The sequence below is a fragment of the Apus apus genome, chromosome 3 (assembly GCF_020740795.1).
Source record: "Apus apus isolate bApuApu2 chromosome 3, bApuApu2.pri.cur, whole genome shotgun sequence".
Taxonomy (NCBI): Eukaryota; Metazoa; Chordata; class Aves; order Apodiformes; family Apodidae; genus Apus; species Apus apus.
This window is the reverse complement of record NC_067284.1, coordinates 82,224,402-82,246,000: the sequence shown is the minus strand read 5'-3', so window position 1 is coordinate 82,246,000 and position 21,599 is coordinate 82,224,402. Positions and strand designations below refer to the sequence as shown.

General features: G+C 40.6%; 1 protein-coding gene and 1 long non-coding RNA gene across 6 annotated transcripts in view; one reads left to right on the top strand and one right to left on the bottom strand.

Annotated features, from left to right (window-relative positions):
- The window catches only part of SDCCAG8 (SHH signaling and ciliogenesis regulator SDCCAG8), a 109,361-nt gene that overhangs the window by 86,409 nt on the left and 1,353 nt on the right, over window positions 1-21,599 (top strand). For 4 of the 5 annotated variants that reach the window (XM_051616210.1, XM_051616211.1, XM_051616215.1 and 1 more), the window contains 2 exons: window positions 16,547-16,673; window positions 18,567-18,649. In XM_051616210.1, the coding sequence (XP_051472170.1) occupies window positions 16,547-16,673; window positions 18,567-18,617 (178 nt within the window). In that variant the 3' untranslated portion in view covers window positions 18,618-18,649. Of the gene's footprint in view, window positions 1-16,546; window positions 16,674-18,553; window positions 18,650-21,599 lie in introns of those variants that run through there. The other variant, XM_051616217.1, reaches the window with a different exon arrangement.
- On the bottom strand, window positions 1,234-6,711 carry LOC127383379 (uncharacterized). Its single transcript, XR_007889173.1, has 3 exons — window positions 5,814-6,711; window positions 5,009-5,122; window positions 1,234-1,250 (listed from the first exon to the last, which is right to left on the bottom strand). It is a non-coding gene; the product is annotated as an uncharacterized LOC127383379 (long non-coding RNA).

Here is a 21,599-nt window from a genome sequence, read left to right as displayed (position 1 = left end):
ACAATAACCCTGACATCAGGCAGTTAAATAACAGACTCTGATGTGGAAAGCTGTCCCAGATTCCAGCATTCCTTTCAGCTGACATTAAAAAACAATGTAGACTTAGCATGAGAAATGGTGTCTTTATATGAAGAGATTGCTCTTGTTAGACCCATATGTGAACCATATATCCAGATTCTCTCTACATCCGCTCACATGTCTCCCTGTCAGCATCAGAAGAGAGATTCCAAAATGTTCAGATGTACCTTTCAGATCAGAGTTTAATTTTAGAATGCTATCTGGGCCTATTAATTTTGGTTATAACAGTGCTGTCATGGAGGAAAATTCAGATTGCAAGTAAAATTTTGGAAGTCAAAATGCTACGAGGCTGTAGAAATAAATGTAGAAAGTTTAACTTGCAGTAATAGGTCCTGATACTTCTATGTGGTAAGATATATATATATGTAAAATATGTAATTATTAAATAGTTATTTGTTAGGGAGTGTGTTGTTCAAGTGCACTTTTGTATGTTACAAACTGGAGTCTGAGTGCTTCCAAGTGGATGTGGAAGACAAAGTTTAAAAGGCCACATAATGGTTCCAGAGCTGACACTTGTAGAAATTTAGAACTTCAGTACTGCAGAACATCTTAGATATTTTTGGAGTTTCTGTATTTTCTCATGTTGAATCTGTAAAGGTTCCTTTCAATTTAAGGACAAGCTTTAGAATATACAAGCAAAAGCCAAAATTGTTGGGCTTCTTTAAAAAAAAAAAAAAAAGCTTTCTACTTTGATTGTTTAATACACATAAACGAAGTGAGCTCCTAAGTAATTCGGAAGAATCACCCTGATTAATAAAATATGATCAGGTAATACCTAAGAGTTAGAATAGTAAAAACTAATTACATTAGAATAGTTTGAATACCATAAAACTTTTGGAAACATTAATTGAAATCTTTCAGATACCTTATTGATTACTTAATTTCTCCACAGGGTATACTTTCTTATTGTATCCTTAAAATTAAAGACATAAAGTCACCATCCACAACTAGAATTGATACAAAAACAGGAGCTGCAAAATTAAAAATGCCAGTATGACATGCAGTCATTTTCAATGTAGTAATTCTATGCTTTCTGTTTTGATAATGGCTTTCTAAGGACATCCATGTGGTTATGAAGGAAGAAATTATTTACCTTATTCATATTCCTGCTTCCCCACGTAGTCCTTTTCAAACTGAAGGGGTTTACCTTTCAATTCTCCTCTTCTCTTTGTCTCAAAAGAGGAAAAACTTGGTTATTTCTAAGAAATTGCTGTAGAAATTCTGTTGTTTCTACTAGTTGCAAATGAAGTGCCCAGTAAAACTAGATAGATTTACAATTTTTCTTTATTGATATCAGACATTTCCAGTATACCTAGAATGTGAATGCCACAAGCTTTAAACCTGTTTTTATAAAATTGGTTATTCTGTATAATAAGAAATGCCTTTTTCTTTAAGAACTTTATAACCCACTTCTACCCTCCCCCAAAAAAACAAAAGCAAAGCAAATGCCAAACCCACTTGTTTTGCATTTGTAGCTGTCACCAAGATATGATAGTGTATTGTTCATCAGACCCGATCTTTTTCTTAAGTAGTCCAAACTGTAATCCAGTGAACACATTGACACTTTCAGTCAGAAATCATTAAAGGTGAACATGTGTAAGAAGCAGTGCAGTTAAACTCTCCAGTGAAGGGAGGAGCTCTACACGTACACTGCACCTTCATAGTTTTCCATTGTTTGTCAAGTGAATATGTATACTTTTTTTTCTTGGCCTCAAGCACTAAGAATGTATGCAGTATTCACATTATTTCTACAGTATTCATTTTGCAGCAAGTCTTGGCCAAGACTTCACCTGTGGTTTTTTTTATCTCCTCTGGGACAAGAAGATACAGCACAGATAGGAAGTTCCTTTTTTCTCTCATACCTAAATCTAGGGCCATACTTTTTGCATAAAAAGTAATTTTAAATTCTGAAATGTTTCATCCAATGCATGTTTCACAAATGCGAAGGACCTCTGTTGGTCCTTCACCCCTCTGTTTCTGGAATTCTGTTTCTGATGTTAGTAGGGGCTTCTATTGAAGGGATGGAAGTATTGGAATTTGCTGGTGAGGGGCTGGGATGGGGTGTGAGAGCCTGTGTGACAGCTCTCCAAGCATGTGGTCTTCTGGGACTTCAGTCACAGGTGATGTTCAGAAACATAACGAATGTGGTCATAGCCAATTGATTTTGACCTGACCAGGTCAGAAGACATCCTGCTGGTATTATTGTTGCTGTGCTATCCAAAGCAATCCAAAGGATAAACCAGACATTTTTAGATCCATTAAGTGCTATTGAGTTTTTTGAGAATCTTTCTGTAAAATGCAAAAAACACTCCATCTGAGAAAATAAAGGAAGTTGACATGTACAGTCAGATGATTGGGGGAAAAAAAAATACTCATTTCCCAGGGTCCTCTAAGAAGCTGGAGCCAGGCTGGCCAAGCCTAGCCATTAAAATCTGCAATGCAAATTGATTAGCAATCAGAAATGTGTGTAAAATACACACGGTCGGAAAGAGACTCATTGATAAAGCTTGGGGAGGTGTTTTGTTGATTATTTTTTTTACATATTTTTGTAAATTTTAAGCTTTGAAGATTATGCATAGAACTGAAGTCATAATCTGTAGCTATTTATAAACATTTCTTGTTAGTGTAAACACTCTCTCTAAAGTTCTTTATTTATTATAGCTGATATTTCAAGCCCTATCTAATTTAAACTGAGCTAAATTGTTACATTATTGAACACATCGCACTATTTTACATTTGGAAATTCAAGTGTGTTTTGAACTTCTATCATCTTTTTCTTAAGGAAAAGTGGAAAAAAAAAAGTGGAATTATAGGAGGAGGATGTTCCTTTTTATCTTTATACAAAACTATACGAAGCCATTTTGATGAAATTTAAAATAACTTTAGGACAGTGCAGGGGTGGGGGGAAAGGAAATATTAGCCATAAGCAATTGGTTTAGAAACAGTTTTGTGTCCTTAAAAGTACTGGTTTGAAACAAAGCCTCAAGATGGGTCTGCTCTTTCTGTGAGAGTAGGAGCCAGTCTTCTTGTAGTTTGTTTAGAAACTCTTAACTCCTAAATAGCTGAAGGAAAGATCAATTTGTACATTATCTAGTCAAACACAAGACTTCCCATATTTGAAGGAAGGCTATTTTTGTGAATGCAGAGGAATGTTCTGTGCCCATTGCAATGGAGAGTTGATGTGGAGAGACTGTTTGGAGCAAATGCATGTCTAGTTTCTACTCTTCTTGAAAAATGCTAGAACATACACATGTGCTTCATGGTCCTTATGCTGCACACTTCTGCTCTTTGCACAGATAATCACATGAGCAATACATGTGAGCAGCATTTGAGGTAGAGCTGTTATCTTCTATCTCTTTGATGTCTTATTTTACTGCTGCATGAAAAGCTGAACAAGGAAAGAGTGTTTCTGAACAAAAGGTGCTGCAAACCCTCAGCAGAATTGCAAAATTGTGCCTTCTGTCCTTACGTATTTCTCTCTCTGCCTGTCCTTCATTAACTGAGATGGTTATTTATCACAGAGCGGTTGATGAGAGTTTTATAGGAGCATTTATTTATAATTTCTATGTTCTAGGTCTTTTTTTTTTTTTCAGGCTCCAAAGTGTATATTTTCTTTTCTGTTATAGTCAATTATGTCATAAATGGTCAAATGATAACTCATCACAAACAAAATTATTTTTGCAGCCTGTCTTCCTAGCGTCTGGATTCTAAAGAGACAACCTGGATGCCTGCATGCCAGTGCAACCACGATTTCAACAGTGTCAATAATCTTTGCTCATCACACCAAAAAAATCAGTGTGTCAGTGTATTCCTGCAGAGTCATTAGCATACAGACTCACTCTGCTTGCTTAACAAAGCATGGTTTGGTCTATTACAGTTTCCTAGTCTGTTTGTCTGATTCACTTCTGACAAAAACAGAAAATTCAGTCCCTTCTTCGGTGGCACACTAATGTGGGAAATAAATCTTCGGGCATAAGGTCTGAAATGGCAGTCATTTAAATAATTCAAATGCAGCGATCATTTTGCCCATGTGCCTTTCATTTCTTTGTTTTGTTTCTCTGTATTTCTCAAATCACTGAGAGTCAAATGATCTTCTGCGACAATCTTTATTTTTAAAAATATCTAGAGCTAAATAATCCCCATCCTCCTTAAATGCAGTTTAACTGGTTACATGTTAAATAATTATTTGCTCTCTCTTTTGTGGTGTGGAGGGGGGAGTCGGAGGGGAGAAGTAACATACAAGCAGATGTGCTGCTAGATCTACAGGCTTCTGCCAACCATATGGCATCTTAAAGAAAGATGGTTGGAGCGTCTGGATTAGCAAAGAGTCGGGATGGAAAGCCATGTGTCGTGTTGGTACAGGCAGTTGTTTTAGCTCTCTGTAAAAGGCTTCAGGAGATTGTGTAATGGAACAAATGGTACTGCAAGCCTAGTAACAGCCTTACCGCTGCTGGAGAGGCAATTGGCCCCCAGGCGGGTACTGCTTCATCCTTGCTTGTTGGTTTTTTGTGAAGGATTTTTCTGTCATTATTCTGTGTTCTCCTTTTAATGTACGAGAATCTTGGGAGATCTAATTTGGAACTTTATACTTGAAAGAGAGCTATTGTGTGATGAAAATTTTTTTCACACTCTCATTTTTTTTATAATGAGTTTCCCTCTCATTTGAAATGAGGAGCTCGTGCCCTTCTGCAAAATTCCTGCATTCTTTGTGAACACTTTTGAGACAACAATTCATTTAATTTGTAGCCGATGCCCAGATTTTTGGGGAAACCTGCTCACTCTGGGATTTGCTTAGTTAAAAACAAAATTGGGGCTATTGTGCTTGTGGCTATAATGTACCAGCTTGGCATTTGTATTCTGTTTGACAAGTTGCTCTTTATACAAACAAGAGGCCTGCTCCTGTTAAAGGCAAAATTCCTTTTATTTTTACCAATGCAGGATTGGGCTCTTAGTGGGGTTTTTGTGGGCTTTACAGGAATCTGTAGTTCACATTACAGCTCATGGGAGTTATTCTGGATCAAGTCAAAAGCTTTGGTGTCCCGATCTGTAACAGAAATTTGATTTAGTCATTTCTCTACTGTCACGCAATAGAACGCTAAATTCCCCTGTATGTCTCAATGAAATCAGGCCTCTTAGTACACCTGTAAATGCAGTTTTAATCCCCACTACTGTTTGTTTCAAAGGAAATTTAAAATCTGATATTGCAGTAAAGGAGTTAAAGAAAATAGGGATTATTTATTAAAGAGACTTTAAATACATTATGATCCCATATCACAATTTTTATGTAAGGAGATAATATGAGGGACACCCAAATACTCATTGATAAGTAAATACTTGCTGAGCTTGTAACATTATGGTTTCAGAGACATTAGAAACAAACCGTTAACTACATAAGCACCTTCCTTACTGAGGAACTTTGCTGAAAAATAGTATGTCTTAAACTGAGACAAAAGCTGCTCAAATTTAGCCTAAATTCACAAAAATGTAAAAGTAAAAGTACAATCACTGCTCTTTTCTCTCTTTAATTTTGTCTTGCTCTCCAGAAGGCTCCTTATCTGGAGCTTAGGAAACAGCAGTCCTCAGCTTAATCTGCAGTTTAGTTACAGCAGCGCATGCTTTTTCCTGAGCTGCCTGCATGCCCCCCTGCTCAAGCCTGCATCTGTTGCTCACCACTCATCAAAAGTAGCCTCCCTCGGGAGGGAGGCTTGGGTTCGTTTTGTCAGCCTGTTCATTACCTTGCCTCAGCTGAGGCTGAGCCAGGTGTGAGGTGGACAGTTGTCCACCAGGAGCAGTGCCAAGACCACCAGCATCTCTCTGGAAGGCTCTTGCCGTTACTGCTGAAGAGGAGTGGAGTCAGACCAGTGAGCCCCACTGGGGACCTTGGGCCTCTCTCGGGGCATCTGCTGAGCTTTCAGAAACCCAGGCTGTTTTCTGTGCCATGTTAACGTGTGAGCTCATCAGCATCATGGTGAACATTAGCAGAAGCGTGTGATTCATTCAGAAATGTGTGTTTCTCTTGAGTAATGGGGTAGTTGCGCTGCAGCAGCAGTATCAGAGGTTATCAAGTCTGCAGAAACAAGTAATTGATTGATAGTAGATGGATCTCTTGCTTCTCATTTTGTGTTTATGTTTGTCCTCCGTTATCCCTGCTTAGAAGAACAAAAACCATGGTTGCATTTTTAAACAAAGAGATACAGCCTTGTTTTCTTAATTTACTACTAGTGATTTCTGGCAGTTAATTTTAATCATACAGCTGCTTATGTGAGTGAAAGTGTTTAGCTCCCAAAACCATCCAGACTTGTGAGCTTTCTTGTTTAAGCATTGGTTTCATAAAACTGTTACCATTGCTTACCACTGAAAGACTAGAACATGGGGAAGAAATAGAAGAAAAACATAATTTACCTAACAAAACTAAACAAGGTCTTTTGATGCAATCTAAGGGGAAAAGTACTGTTACAGTTACATTGAAGATGTGTCAAGAAAATTAATAACATTCATTTCAATGTGCAGCAAAGAAAATACTGACAGTTTTGCTAGAATTTTTGACAATAATTAAAGTGCAGTGAAAAGAGAAAAGTCCGTGCATGCACGTGCACAGTTGTGGACCCAGTGGATACTTCTGCTGGAAGGTGCCAGTAGCCTTACCATGGTGGTTTGCCTGTGCAGGGTCCAGTTGCTGCAGGCTGATGTGTCGAGCCGTGACATGGGAGAACCAGGCTAGAGCCACTTTTGTGCTTATGTTTGTGTGGGACTACTGACAGCCTTGTGCTGCTATTGCAGGGACACTAGAGCTGCTAATCGCATCCATAACCTAAGCTGCTCCCACAAGAAAGGCATAACTGACCCTTCCCACTGGCTGTGATCTAGATGTGTTGATGCTCATCCCCAGACTGCCTGGTTGCAGTCATATTCCTTATTTGGGGGGTTAATGGTTATTCTGAAGATAACTATGATGATATTTGCCTCTAAATCAGCAATAAAATTCCTCTGTTTCATAGCAATTACTGAGTTCAGCCTTTAGGCTTGATGCCGTAAATTCAGAGCACAATTGGACTAATATATACATCATGAAATAGCCACTCACAAAGAGTGTAATACTGCCTCTGATGTACTAATACATTTTTAAGATGTATTTTCTGTTAAATGCTTCCCTGCTTTCCTTCAGTGCTTCTAAACAATTGCAGGTTTCACTAACTTGACATGCACATTCACAGAGGTTTTAATATAGTCCAAAACGAAACACTGAGTGGACTCTTGTGTTCACAAGAGCTGAGCTTCCTGGTGGGCTTACAATACTGCTCAGATCCTTCAGCTTTTCTCACTTTCTGGAAAACCTCTTGTTTCTCAGGATTGAGCTCCTTTCCTCTCAGCCCTTCCCAATGCAAAAATACTTCTTTGTAACCCTCACTGTCTCCTCTATGTTTGGTCTTCCTTTTTATAGTCCACCAGCAGCTGGTGTTTCCTTGATGGCATGACTCTCCCTTCAGTCTCCACAGAACTGGTTTATGGTGCACTGAGGGACCTGAGGAGACAAGGGCTGGTCCCAGGTGGATACAGCCCTGGTCAGTAGTGCTGTGTTGTGTGAGAGCAGCAGTTCCCTGTGAGATGGGAGCACGCTTGCTTGGCCAACCCAGTGCTAACAGAAACAGAGGCTGAAGCCTTCTTAGATCCCTGGGGTATATCCGTGCATATCTGAGCACAGATCTTCCCTACCTCTCACACACCCTAGGTTCTTCTACCCACCTTGACCTGATCCGCAGCCATTTCTCTATATCCTTATGCAGTATGTTACCCCTGTTCTCATTTTTGTTTCTCAGGCAGAGTAACTTTGGAAAACAGTCATATGTCATAGAGCTGTATCTGAAGGCAAGTAGGCCAGGCTTGGGGTAAATTCACAAATGGAAGCAATCTGGTCTGTGTGGAGAGAGCCACAGGGCCTTGTATGGAAAACATCTATCTGAATATGCTGCACAGAAACATTGTCTCTGTCACCAGTTTAAAGTCATATTCCTTCTCTTGTATGTCAGAGGCATAAAACTACACTCCATACAAACCTAACATCTCTAATTACTGTCACTGTAATTCATGAAAACCACAATAACCCTGTGTGAACCCTGAAAATAAACAAATGTATATTGCCTGCCAGAACTTATAGGCAAAGTCACTTGTTTGAAAGGGGCATATTTCCACCTCTGGTATGTAAAATAAGGGAGATGGGGTTTAAACAAAGGAACTGATGAGTGATGCCTACACAGATATTTAACACTCCATGTTAAATATTTTTATATCTTATTTTCGTAGTAGTCATAGAGTATAGCAGCCTTGCTGCTATATGGTTTTTATGGTTTATATGCTGAAGAACATTTTTGAAGGACTTTGATATTTAGTTATGAAACTGAGAAGACTCCCTTGCAGATAATCAAATCAGAAGGGCTGTACCCCGCACTACTCAGCTCCCATTTGCAAGGTCACTAGTGAGAAGCACTGTACCTTTCAAACACAGGTACCAGTAGCCATAAACAGGAGCTTTATGCTCTGTGTAAGACAGAGCCTGCGGTCCTTGCTGGTAGCAGCTAGAGCTTGGGCTCAGCGAGGACAGCAGGACTGATCCTAAAGCTGTTCTGTTAGTCTGCAATTCTGATTGAAACAACTGAAGCAGTTGTAACTCAGCTGCACTAGCAGCTGAGTTTCTTGCAGTAGTGGTTTTTTTTTTATTAAGACAATGTCTGACAAAGTAAATTAACAGAAACTGATGCTTTTAGGTTTTTTGTTTGGTTTTGTTTGTTTGTTTTGGGTTTTTTTCTTCAAATGCCTGATGTCAGCTTGGGCCACATGTACGTTCTGCACATGCCATGGGATAGAAAAAGTGAAACCTTCTTTTTCAATTCTCTGCTGCCTGCCCAAACACCACATGTACTGTCTGTTACATGTCGCTTCTGATGAGGTTCATGCTGGGAATTTCTTTTAAAAGGCAAAGTGTTTCTGAAGGAAAGAGTTCACACTGGGCAGATTGCATTAAAAAACTCTCAGTGTCTCCAACTCAAGTAGAGCGATTCTTTTGTGTGGACACCTACTAGCAGTCTGTAAAGGTTTAAGTTGGTCTGATAACAAAAGAAATAATAGGAATCAGTAAGCAATGGGGAGAACAGAGCACACACATATAAAAAGTAGACCAGGGACAAAAATTAACAATATTTCATAATGCACATATGTACCTGGGGGAATGATCCTTATAAACAGGAGGGGGCCACTTTTGAACCTTGATAGGATATGTGTCTCTTAACATTATCAAGACTGTTTCCTGATTGAGAAATTGGGCAAAATCTGTTCTGTCTGTCTGGCAACAAAATCACAGAGGTGAACATTAGAAAAAATAAATTAAAATTTGAGTTTGACAATAATGTTACAGGATTATATTGATTATATACCTGCTGCAAGCCCTGCCTCCTCCTTTTTCCCTAAGGTATTTTACAGCACTGTAGACGAATAGCCAGCCTAAATCATTTGGACAATTGTTTTATTGAACAATTTTCATCAATAGGCAGAAAATAGTAATCAGAACTATTTTTCTCTAGAGCAAACCTCTCCTATTCTTAGCATAGATTATATTATTTTGAATTCCTTTAAAGGAAGAAACACCTCTCTTCAGTCTAAGGATTCAATCACAAATAGACATTAATGAAGCTTTCACCTATACCTTTTCTGGCCTGCCATCCATTCTCTTTCATTGTTTCCTTCCTGTCAAAACCCAGAAGGGCTAAAAGTGGCCATCATACCAGCTAAGCCCAGCTGCTACACCCCCCTACTACAGTGAAGGCTGATAATATTTTGTCTTCAGCACGTTAAACATGAGCTATTAAAGGCCCAGGAATAGATCCAGGCTCAGGTTTCCTATGGGATCTATTTGTTTAACCTGTTGGGCCAGCTCTGGAGTGAAGATATATTTTAATAGTAATGACATCTGAAACAAAGGGGAAGCTGATGTTCCTGTGTAAACTTTTAATTAAATCCTACTTGTAATTGTTATGGCATGTGAAGATTGTTCTCTAACTGGAAATTACGTACTATAGGCACTTTTAAAAAAGTCTGTGGTAAAATTAAGAGTGCTTTTAGTAAAAGGGAATTTAGAGGCTATACAATACACATTAAAAAAAAAAAAAAAAAAAAAAAAGATTAAGTGATAGAGAACCACCTGGGTCAAGGGTTTCATGGTGAAATGTGGATATTTTCTTCTTAGGTGTCCGATTCCAAACTGTGCAAGGGATATTAACCTCTAGTTACCATCTGTTAACATAAGGTGGATGAGTTTGTTCTGCCTGTAGTGTGAGCAAGTACTTACCTTACTAAGCTGGAAGTGGTATAGATTGTATTCCTTCTCTGCCTGAACAAATGACAATCTGAGACTTTTATGTGGCAACAGAATTTTGATAGCAATTTCAGTGGATGGGAGATGCCACAGAAACTTGTTCTAATGTGCTCTAAACTGTCTCCTTCTGTGTTCCTGTTAGAAGTCAAGATTTCCTGTGTGACAGAGGTGAGGCAGCTCATTCACTGTCCTTAATTCCTACTCCCTGTTATGTCCTTTTTTTCTTTCTTTCTTTTATGCTTTGTTTCTTTCATTAACACAAGAAAGGTTCATTACACTGTTTCGCTTTTGAAGCTAGAAGGAAGAATGGTGAAGGGAGAATGGTTCTGTGAAAGGATGGGTAAATTTTAAATTTTGGGGAGACTATGGCTACTTCTTCGAGATGGTTGTAGGATGTCCTGAAAAAAAAAAGCCAAAGCAGACCGAATTTTGCTGACAGAAAGTTTGCTGTGTTTTGCTTTCTAACTGGCTTGCTCTCTCTTTTTGTAACAAGCTTGTTGTATAACCTGTATTTCTGTTTAAAATTCACAGTGCATTAAAAACACTGGGGATTCACAGATGCCCGATTACCAAATCTGGCACTGCCTTCATGTTGGGGCAGAGTCCCCTTCAGCTGCACCTCTGCAGCATGGCGGGGGGCTGTGGCATCGCCCCAGTTTTTCCCCTTGTAACCAGATGCAGCCTCTGGTCACTGTGTCCACCTGCAGGCAAATGAGCGATGTGAGGGTGACCTTAGCCACAGGTAGCTTGGCACCTGTATCTTATCCTAACAGAGGAAATGTTTTTCAAAGGCAGATTGCCTCACAGTAACATCTTCTCGTGATTTGGGGTTTTGGTAGTTGTTTGGGGCAGAAGGAGCTGTGCCCTGCCACCCCCTTGCCCACAGAGCCATGGCCCTAGTGCTGGTGGCCCTCACAGAATCACAGAATTGCTGGAGTTGGAAGGAACCTCTAGAGATCATGTAGTGCAGCTCTCCCAGTGAAGTGGGATAACCTAGAGGACTTTACACAGGACTGTATCCAGGCAGGTTTTGAATATCTCCAGAGATGGAGACTCCACAGCCTCCCTGGGCAGCCTGTTCCAGTGCTCCATCACCCTCACTGTAAAGAAGTTTTTCCTCATATTTAAATGGAACTTCCTATGTTCCAGCTTGTGCCCATTGCCTCTTGTTCTGATGCTGGGAACTACTGAGAAGAGCCTGTCTCCATCTTCTTTGCACCCACCCCTTAGATAAATAAGTATATACATCGATAAGGTCTCCCCTCAGCCTTTTCATCTCCAGGCTCAAGGGTCCCAGCTCTTCCAGCCTTTCCTCACGGGGGGCTGGTGCCCCAGGCTGCTCTGTTACCACGACAACTGGCAGATGGGGGCTCCGGGGGTCAGCGGGGAGGCCGCCGCAGCCTGCCGGGCCAGCCGCTCAATAACAGCCCTTTCAGCTCTGACAGCTCTGCTGTGGCTGGCCAGAAGTAGTTATCAGATTACTTGTATTAAAACCTAATTAAGATGTGTGCCAGTAAGTGCAGCATGGTTATTGGATTTGGCGATTTAGCTGCTGCAGGTTGCTGCAATCCAATCACGGCACTTCAGCAAACGCAGCTCTGTGGAGTAGAGTGGAAACGTTTTGCATCAGTAACCTGACTGTGCTGAAAGGGTAAATAACCTTTTAATGCCTCTGCTATGTCAAGGACTGATCCCCACTGCTGGGTGGATGGATGCTGCCCACAGACCCTTGCGTATTAATTTCTTTCAAATCAACTTTAAAACCCAGAGGCGGGCTGACAGGTTGCATCAGCTTTTCCCTTCACTGCTCACAGTTGCCTGCAGATTAAGGGACCTGCAAGTCCCCCAGGGCAGGGAGCTCGCAGCGGCGGCCCTGTGGGTGCCCCTGCATTAGCAATGAGTCTTTGTAGAAAAGAAGGAAGCTTTTGGTTTTGTCTGTAGGCCACACACAAGGGGTCAATGTAAAGGTAACATGATGGGTGCTAGTCCAGATTTGTAGTGTTGGATGCAATGGAAGTTTATTCTGCTGGGTGGATTTCACTTTGGTGCCAAAGCTCTCTATGTTTGATGTTTCACATAGTTTCTGTGGGGTCTTGCAGCGATTGTGTACCTATAGTGGTTGAAATATCTGTCCCTTTCTGTTTAATTTCTGGGTAGGCTATGGCATATCCTCGTCTCAGATCCAAATTTTACTGCTGTATGGAGTGAAAGATGTAGCCTCCTGCAGGCTGTAGCTGCAGAAAGCAGCAATGTAGCCCTGAGCAGTTCTACAATATAGCTACATATGAGCTCTAGGTACTGAGGATCAGAGCAAAACATTTACCTTGAAGCAGTTATTACTGCTTGTGATGCTCAGTTTTGTTGTTCTTCTGTGGAACCACTTGTGTCGAGAAGCTGCCCCCACGAGCCCTCATGTAGAACTCAAAATTTTGCTTTACAGTAGTTAATGGAAAACCACGTTAAGGGTAATATTATTGCTAACTGGAAGTTTACTTCTTAATGCCAGGTTGTCCTGTAAGTAGTCCAACTGTAACATAGTTCAAGAGCTACGTGTCTTCACCTTACGCCTTGAAGTAACATGACAGGGAGTGGAGTCAGTTCCTGTCGTTCAGCACTCCCAGGCCAGGAAGGAGCCTGATGTTCCAACTGGACAAATCATGCCACTTTGGTAGAAAATTTCTCTCATTTGTAATGAAGGCTGAGGACACGGTGGTCACTCGGATGCCCAGGACACAGTACATGTTTGCCTGCTAAGTGGTGTTGCCAAAGTGAACGTGGCGACTGTGCAACCTCTCTCACTTGTATTAGCAAAATGTGCGGAAGGTTCTGTCACCCAGTTGTAAAAATGATGGCAGGCATCAATGTGCAGTTGTAACATATGGGAAGTACAGTGAATGTGGGTGGAGCTGTTCATTTCTCATCTTGAATCATTTACGAGATCAGCAGGCAGGCCAGATACAATGCATATGGGAATGTGTGGCTGTGCTGCACATGTCACACGTAATAGCAGATACTGTGAGAGAGCCCAGAGCCTGTCCTCGGGAGCTGAATGCACTGGAGCAGGCTGGTAGTCCCAGCATGCAGACCAAGGGCCAGCTTGGCAGCAGTTTTGGGAGAGCAGACTGGTGGACAGAATTTGGGAACGGACCTAGATCTGCATTGACTAGAACTATTCCCTCATTATCTGTCATGACCCAGAACTGTAGAAAAGAACATCATTAACCCTGTACTCAAGCACTGGAGATAGATACAGATTATTAAATTGAAGTTGTGACCTGCTAGTCCAAACCCAGCTCAGTGCCTGTGTCTTCTTTCTCCAGCTGCTCAAGGGGACAGTCTGAATGTAACACTGTGGATAGTGAAGTTACAAAACAGAAAAGCAGTAATTGAGTAGCATTGCCATAGCTCAAGACTTCATTATTCACAGTAGTTTATCTGAATCACTCCTTGCATCATCTGAAAGGATATAGAGCTTTACACTTAGAGTGCACTAAGGCTCATATCCAGTAATGTTTTTGAAATTTTCATGGGCTGCTGTTGTAGAAAGTGTTGTTTTGATGTAAATGAGATGGAAATTACTTCTCTCTGGGTGCCCGAACTGGAGGAAGTTCCTCACACTGAAGTGGTGGCTCTTCAGCTGGAGCCTTCTTCCTGCGAGAGGAGAGGCACGCCGGGAAAGGGAGTTTGCTCTAGCAGCCAGAACATGGCCTAGCACTGTGATGGGCAATGCTCGTGTTGCTGTAGAGCCGTGGATCAAGGTGTTTATCTTCTCTACCTGTGTCTCTAGCTGCCAGTAATAATAATTTTGTGCAAGAGGGTCTCTCAAAGATCATGTAATTGTTCTTAAAACAGACTGAAACACTAGCAGCATGGGAAAACTATTAATTGAATGTAGAAATCAGCAGAAACTTAAATTCTAAGTGCCTGAATCCAGACTGTAGTTGGTAGTTGCTGAGTTGGGCTCTTGTGCATGAGGAGGATTTCAACAGCCTCAAGGCTCTAAGTAGGTAGGGCAGCACTGGAGTTTTTCCCTTGGCTGTCTGAAGACAGCACTTGCCAGTTACACCTCCCTACCAGTACTGCTCGTAAGTGCTCTAGAAATAAAGGACTGGCAGGTGTCTTTATGACAAATCAGGAAGTGCAGTAAGGTCTCATATCCTCCTCAAGTTAAAGGAAATCAATGGCAAAGTAGTGAGCAGAGCTCAGCTCTCTGGTCTGAAAGAACGATGTTGCCTCCAGCAAACAATAACTGTTGTTCTTGCAGTCCTTGGGACCAAGATGCTTGTGGAAAAGCTGCTTTCTTTAAAAAAAAAAATTAAAAAAGTAACAGTACAAGGGTTAGTTTTTGTCTGTGTGGGGCAGTTTTGTTTTGATTTTGAAATTCTATACCCCTGAAACCACATTTAGTAAAGAAATGAAGCATAAACAGCTCCTGTACCAACATGGTATAGTTTGGAAGGTACAAGGAGTGTGATATTAGGCACAGAGCACCTGAGTATGTATTTAGTGGAATACCCTGTGCTACCAGAGTGGTGGTTTTGTTTGCTTCATTGGATATTTACAACCAGCTGTTGCCATTTGCAGCTAGCTGATCCCCAGGAGATGGCCCCGCTGCTCCTCAAATCCCTTTTGCAAGGGTAGGTTAGTAGAGTAACAGGACACTGAATACAGGCATTCAGCGTTTGCTATGTGATTGCTGCAGTTTGATGTCAAGGGACTTGGCTGACAGATACAGATCAGTAAATGCTGGTTTTGACATAGATTTTGGCAATTTTGTTTCAGCTAGATTTTACTAGCTTTTTTATCAAGGAACTTGGGGGTGTTTACCAATGCAGTTACTTTGAACAATCCTGATTAAGAATGTGAATATTCAGAGTGATTAGCTTAGCTGAGTTATGACAGCTGTACAAGGCAAAACTACCACATGGAGCCGAAAGCAGTAAGATTCAGAAAATCACATGCCTTCTTGTAAGTGTAGAACTAATTCCATTAAGAACACAGCCTGAGAGATCCCACCTAACAACCTTGCTCAGCTGAAGCTGTAGTTCAGTATGTTGGAGCAAGAAATAGTTTACAAAAACAAGTGAAAAGTTTAGATCCGGAACTGACCTTGACAGAACCAGACTTGGTTCATGCTCCTTAAGTGCATAGTGTTTAAACGTGTGGGTTTTCTCTAGAATACTGTTATGACAAGAAGCTTCTAATGAATCCAAAAGGACTTCTAATTGGAAGATGTTTCCATTTAAAGACTAATGATTTAAAGTAAAAAGAAAATTTCCAGCTTATTTGTATTTATATCCCTTCCTACAAGTCGCAAGCAGACTATAAATTTTTCATGGCAGAAATAGTCACTGGGAACATAACCTGTCCCAGGTTTTGCGATTAAAGAAGGTGGGGTTGACCTACTCTACATCAGTGTTGTTCCAACTCAGGCACTTGTTTTTCAAGTATAAGCAAAAGGCCTCTGCATGCTCCTTCTGATACCTGCCAGCTTGTTCCCTTTGTTTTGCAGCCCCTGAGGAGGAGGACCTTTGGAGTGATGGGCTCTTTGTATCCTTTCCCAGGAATCCCTGTTACCCTACTAAAGGATGTTTAATTAACATAAGGATTTCTTGAAATAAGTGTTGCATTCTGTAATGAGTTTTGGACATTGACCAGGTTTTAAAGAGCCGCAGACTTTTTTTTGTCGCTTCAGGTTCATTTTGTCAGGTGATTGGAATGTTTGGATTTATAATCTGGCCTAGCATATGTGTTTTAGGAACCTGTTACTGAAACAGCTACAGAGCCTGCAGCTTGCTTAGCTGCAGACATCAGGATACAGTCCTGCAGTCTTTACTGATGTCACTCAATGGCAAAGCAAATTCACAGTCATGTCTTTATAAGGCTTCTAAATTAGAAGTGCAAACTTTCAGAAGTGCTCTTGTGAAGTGTGAAGATAAAACATACTGAATGCCCATCCTAGGAGTAATACTTCAGTCTCAGCCCAACCACCAGACTGAGCTCTCTCGTCTGGGAGCTGCACCCCCCAGCGCAAACATCAAAGCTCCTCCCGTGAACTCCAACTTCAGATGCTCTGCAACTCTTTTATCTGTTTTTTTCCAGGTTACAGCAGCTTGACAAGCACTGCCAGGCCACTGCCCAGCAGTTAGTGGAGTTGCTCAACAAACAGAATCAGCTCTTCAAAGAGAAACAGCTGCTTACGGAAGAGGTGCAGTTTCTGCGAACACAGGTACTGTGTCAAGAGAAAAGGAACTCTGAGGGGAATATTCTGCAGCTTGAGCAGAGGAATCCACCAGCAGCCTCATTTCAGCTGTTGGGTTTGTTTGCTGCTGTTGCTTTAAGTAAGGCATGACCTTACGAAAAAAAAATAAATAAATCCATGCAATTGGAAGAAGACTTCTAGCTGGACCTGAGTTTCACTTAAACCTAAACTAAATAAAGAAAATATTTTGAAGTGACAGTAAAAGAGCAGAAATTACTCTTGGTGACAGTTCCTAGCTTTCTTATCAGAAGATTTTATGTTCCTTTTTCAGAGAAAAGGGAAATCTGCTCTTCTAACAGCATTAACGTTTAAACACTAGTTTGATGTTGAGAATTACTTTTTTGTTTGATGTTGAGAATTACCAGTTTTCTGCTGGTATTTGTCTGACTGAAATCCTTCTACTACTTTTTAAAGCAATTTCTCTTTCCTGGTGCTCCATGACCACTCACCCACGTGTGAGATGGTGAATGTGATATTAGCCTGCCCGAGCACTAATCACTGCCCTGCACTTCTAGCAGGACTGACTTGTGCTTCCAGTAGTCTCTAGGAAGCTGTGACTTCTCCTGGGCTGTTGCAGGTTTTTTACTTTGGCCACTGTTCTTCAGTCAGCCCATGCTTTGGAAATAAGGGAGAGGGCTAGGTGGTTTGTTTGTTTTTTCTTTGTCTTTCTTTTACTTGTTTCAGGAAAAAAAAAGAAGCACAGAATGAGGTTTTCAGTACAACCAGCAAACAATCAAACTCTTGCTTTGTGACTAAGTAAATGAACTATTTCAACCATACCATGATGTTTTCTAACTTGCAAACTAGTGATAACTAGAGTTCTGTTAACACAGACATTCAGTGTAAGAAATTTAGTCCAGTAGCAGCAGTCAACACCTCGCAGTCAACAGAACATCAATTGCCTTAGAACCTTTTTAGCTGTAGAATTTAGCTAAATGTTTAACCTAGGAGAGTAAAATCCATGCATCATTATGCCTTAATCATGTCAGTGTGTTTGGTTATAACGATTTCCTGTTGTAGTAGACAACCTGGTAGCTCAAGATTGTAAGTGTAAGGTTACCAGCATGTTGTAACTACTGGCAAGTTTCAGGGCAGCCAGAGGGCTCTCTCTGTGAGGTAGTTTAAGAAGGTGGTTGTTCAGAAAAGAAAATTAGAAGTTCTGTTTCAAGGGAGGCAGTCTTGGTAATGTGAACAGACTTGACGTGGTCCACAGGGATTTTGTTATTGATCATCTATTTTATAGGGAAGCGAATGTGCTTTTATGAAGTTTGGCAGAAGTACAAAAATGATGCAAAAGAGGAAAAACCATTCAGAGATGATACTGCTATCAAGGCTTGATTGGCAAAAGCTTCCTTCTTTATGTTCATTACAAGTTAACTGTGCTCCAGAGGATACTTTTTAACTTGAGAACACTCAGAAGAGAAGAATTATATAAAAAATTATTATAAAATGAGGCCTAAAAATCTATTTGCAGCTATTTAAAGCAATGGCTGTTCTCTGGGAATTGGAATTCAACCCAAAAGAGCTGCCTGGAATATCAGACAATTGGTTTAAGTAAACTAAAGAATAGTTCACTTTAAATGGGAGATTTTAAGTACAGAAAGATGTATGTAGTTAGTGTAGGAATATATATTTAAAAAAAAAAAATTTAATTGCAGAATCAGTGTTGATCAAAGGTGAAAATAACATCATGTTCCATATTTGACCATATTGTTCAACAGTTCTCCTTTATAATCACTAAATTTTTTTTGTGTGGGGAAAGGGGGAGAAACCAGTCATACCTAATCTTTTAAAAATAATGTAAAAACAACTAACCTAAATGTGCTATTTTGGAACACTAACTGCAGTTGTATATTTCAGGAAAAAAAATGGGATTCAGATCTCAAGCAGGACACAGATGGAATCAAGTAAAAACCTGGATGGATAAAGAGAAATGAGCACAAGTAGGTATTTTTTTCTATATCCTATATATAGAGGAAGGGGAGGGAGAGGAAGACTAAAACTATTTGCAGATGTGGGTTGAATCTGGCAAACACTTCAAGAAAAAAGGGAGAAGAAAGAAAGTGTTTGGAACATTTTGGGGTTTGAAATTGTTTGAGCTTTTTGTGGATTTTTTTAAGCACTTAAAAATTCAGGACAAGCACTCCACAGCTAAGAGAGGTTTACATAACAGAATTAGGGGGGGAAGGGGGACATACAACTCTTAGGAAAGTGGGAACTCAGATTTTACCATAGGTAATTTTTAGTCTGGATAATCACCGGCTTATAAGTCTTTTGATTTGGGTTAGTAAGTTTTGTTGCTTCCAATAGGATTTTTCTTCTGAGGAAGCAGAATCCTCTCTCTTTCTTCAGAAAGCCTACAGTTTGTTCTGTAGTAAATCATAAAACTTAGTGTGATGTTGAAGGAAACATTATATAAATAATTGTATTCGGAGCAGTGCTGTTGGAGTTACGGTACTGCTGCATAGTTGCAGCTGTTCCTGATGCCTTGTGAGAGTTAATTTTTTGGGGGTTAACTTGAATTTAAAAGTTACAGATTTTAAAGTGGCCTCATTTATTTTAATCTAGCTGACCTAGTAAAAAAAAAAACAAAACACAACAAAACACTGACAAACCTTCCTAGGATTTGTTTTCAAAACTCAGGTTACTTCCACTGCAGTTATTTCTGGTATTAGTGTTTGGTATATGGAGGGGAAGAACAAAAGAAAGTGGGGGGAAGATGTTTTTAAGATGTCTGCAGTTCTGGTGTGTCGAGAGTCTGTTTTTCATGGAAAACTCATTTGACACAGTAAGGAAAATTCTGGGGTTTAAAGTGAATTTTAAAAAGTAATCATAAAAGAAATACACATTCCTGCTACCTGCTGAATTCCCTTATAGACAACATGAGTTAAAAGGCTTTAGCATCCTTGTTGAAGGAGTCCCCAAGACAAGTACCAGTTTTCAAAACCATCTTTCTCATTCTCAGAAGTGAATTACATGATTTTAAAATAATAATATTAAATCTCCTATTACTGAAAGCAGCTCAGTATTATTTCAGAATAACCACTTGCCTGAAACATGATGATGCTCACACTGTAATTTTCATTTTCTAAGAGCTCTAAAGGACAAGTATGATAATGTGGCCTGACCTTACAGCATGGGCTGTGTATCAGGCCATTACATTAATATTTACAAGATGGCACTAATATTTAATAAGAATATACAGTGCAGCATATTCAGGTACAGGCAGTCAAAAGATGAAATATGGGATTTACACCTCTAATTTTGAAAGTTTGAGAAATATTAAAGTTTTGAGTTTCTGCTTTTTTAAGTGTCTCTTACACTGCAACTTGCCCCAAGTCAGGACAAAAAGAACTATTTAGCTCCCCTCCTACATAGGTACTAACTACAAATGTGCAAACATTTAAACTGAGATTACTAGAGACCTCTGCACTGTCCACCTGGTTCGTTTCTGAAAGCTGGGGTGCTTCTCACTGCAGGATCTGCCTTGGTGTCAAGCAGTTTGACAGAAATCTGTATTTGTCCTGGTTGTATTTATATATCCAGTATTTACCCTTCAATTTGTGGCTACCAGATGGGGTTGGTGGCCAGCTGTGCCAGTGAGAGCACAGAGTGACAGGATTCAGATCCTGAAGATCTCCTGCAAGCCAGCCCTCCCTGACAGGAACCCATGCTCTCCCTCTGCTCTCCTATAGCCAAGCCACTAAAACTATCCCCTCCCTTAGTACAGATGTCACGGTTTCACAGTGAGCGTCTGTGGACAGAGCACTTTTATTCTAAACAGAAGTTAAATTATACTAACCCATGACTATATTCCCATCCTCACCCCTCTAATGGCTCAGTGGGAGGCAGTCAGAATTGCAGCTGTTCTGAGTGGTGGTTTTGTTTTCTTACAACAGCATGAATTTCCAGTGAGGTCCCAGCAGCAAATGCAGTGCTTGACGTGCTCCCAAGTGCCCCCTTTGCCTTTTTTTTCATTATGTGTTACAGAAGGGAGCTTTATGTCCAGAAAACAAGCAGCTAGTCCACCTCTGATGTCAGAAGTAATTCAGGCTGATCCTTATACAGCTCTCGACTTTTCTTTAAGAGACCTGAAGATTGATTAGGTTACTGAGAGCTTTTTTAAAAATGTAGTCTAAATGCACAAAAATTGTTAAAACAGATGCCCCTGAGCCGAGGGACTGTTGGGAGGAACCTGGGCAATGTGTGCTGCAGGGCTCTGCCCACTGACTGTAAGTACTGTTAGGAGGAGGAGAAACTTTAAGGCTGGGAAGGCCCCTGCCTCTTGACCTACTCAGTGACCAACTCATTTGTCAGTCACCTGGACACTGGGAGTGACAGATTTGTGTCCGTTTAGTCAGGGAGCAACACATCTCAAATGACCTTGTTAGCCTCCAGGCGGTTGTAGAGTGAGGCACACTGAGACTCTGCCAGTGTTTGTGCTTTATTTTAAAGGAGCTGAGGCCCACATCCTCAGTCATGCTGAGGCTAAGCATCTTGCAAAGCATTAACACTGGAGAACTGTGGTGACAAAAGCCATGTAGAAGTTTTGATGCCTACCAGGTTACACGCATAAAGGCAGGGCTAATGAAACCCATTTTGTGGCTGTAGGTGGTAAGAAGAGGAAAATGACAGCTTTTGAGTTAGAGTTATATATTGACAGTATGACATTTCCAGGGTGGAAATGTTTTGAAGGTTGGTGGTACAAACCTGTGCCTAAAAAGGAGGAGACTCCCTCCTTCAGGGTACAGCCATGAGAGGGGAGAGCAGGGAGCAATGCTGCTGGGCTGTCGCCTGGGCCACCAAGGGCAGCTGCATGGCAGGGGAGTGGGCTGGTTAGGAATGTTGTAAGACACCCGCAGCAGCAGTGGTGGCCAGGAAACTTCTTCAGGA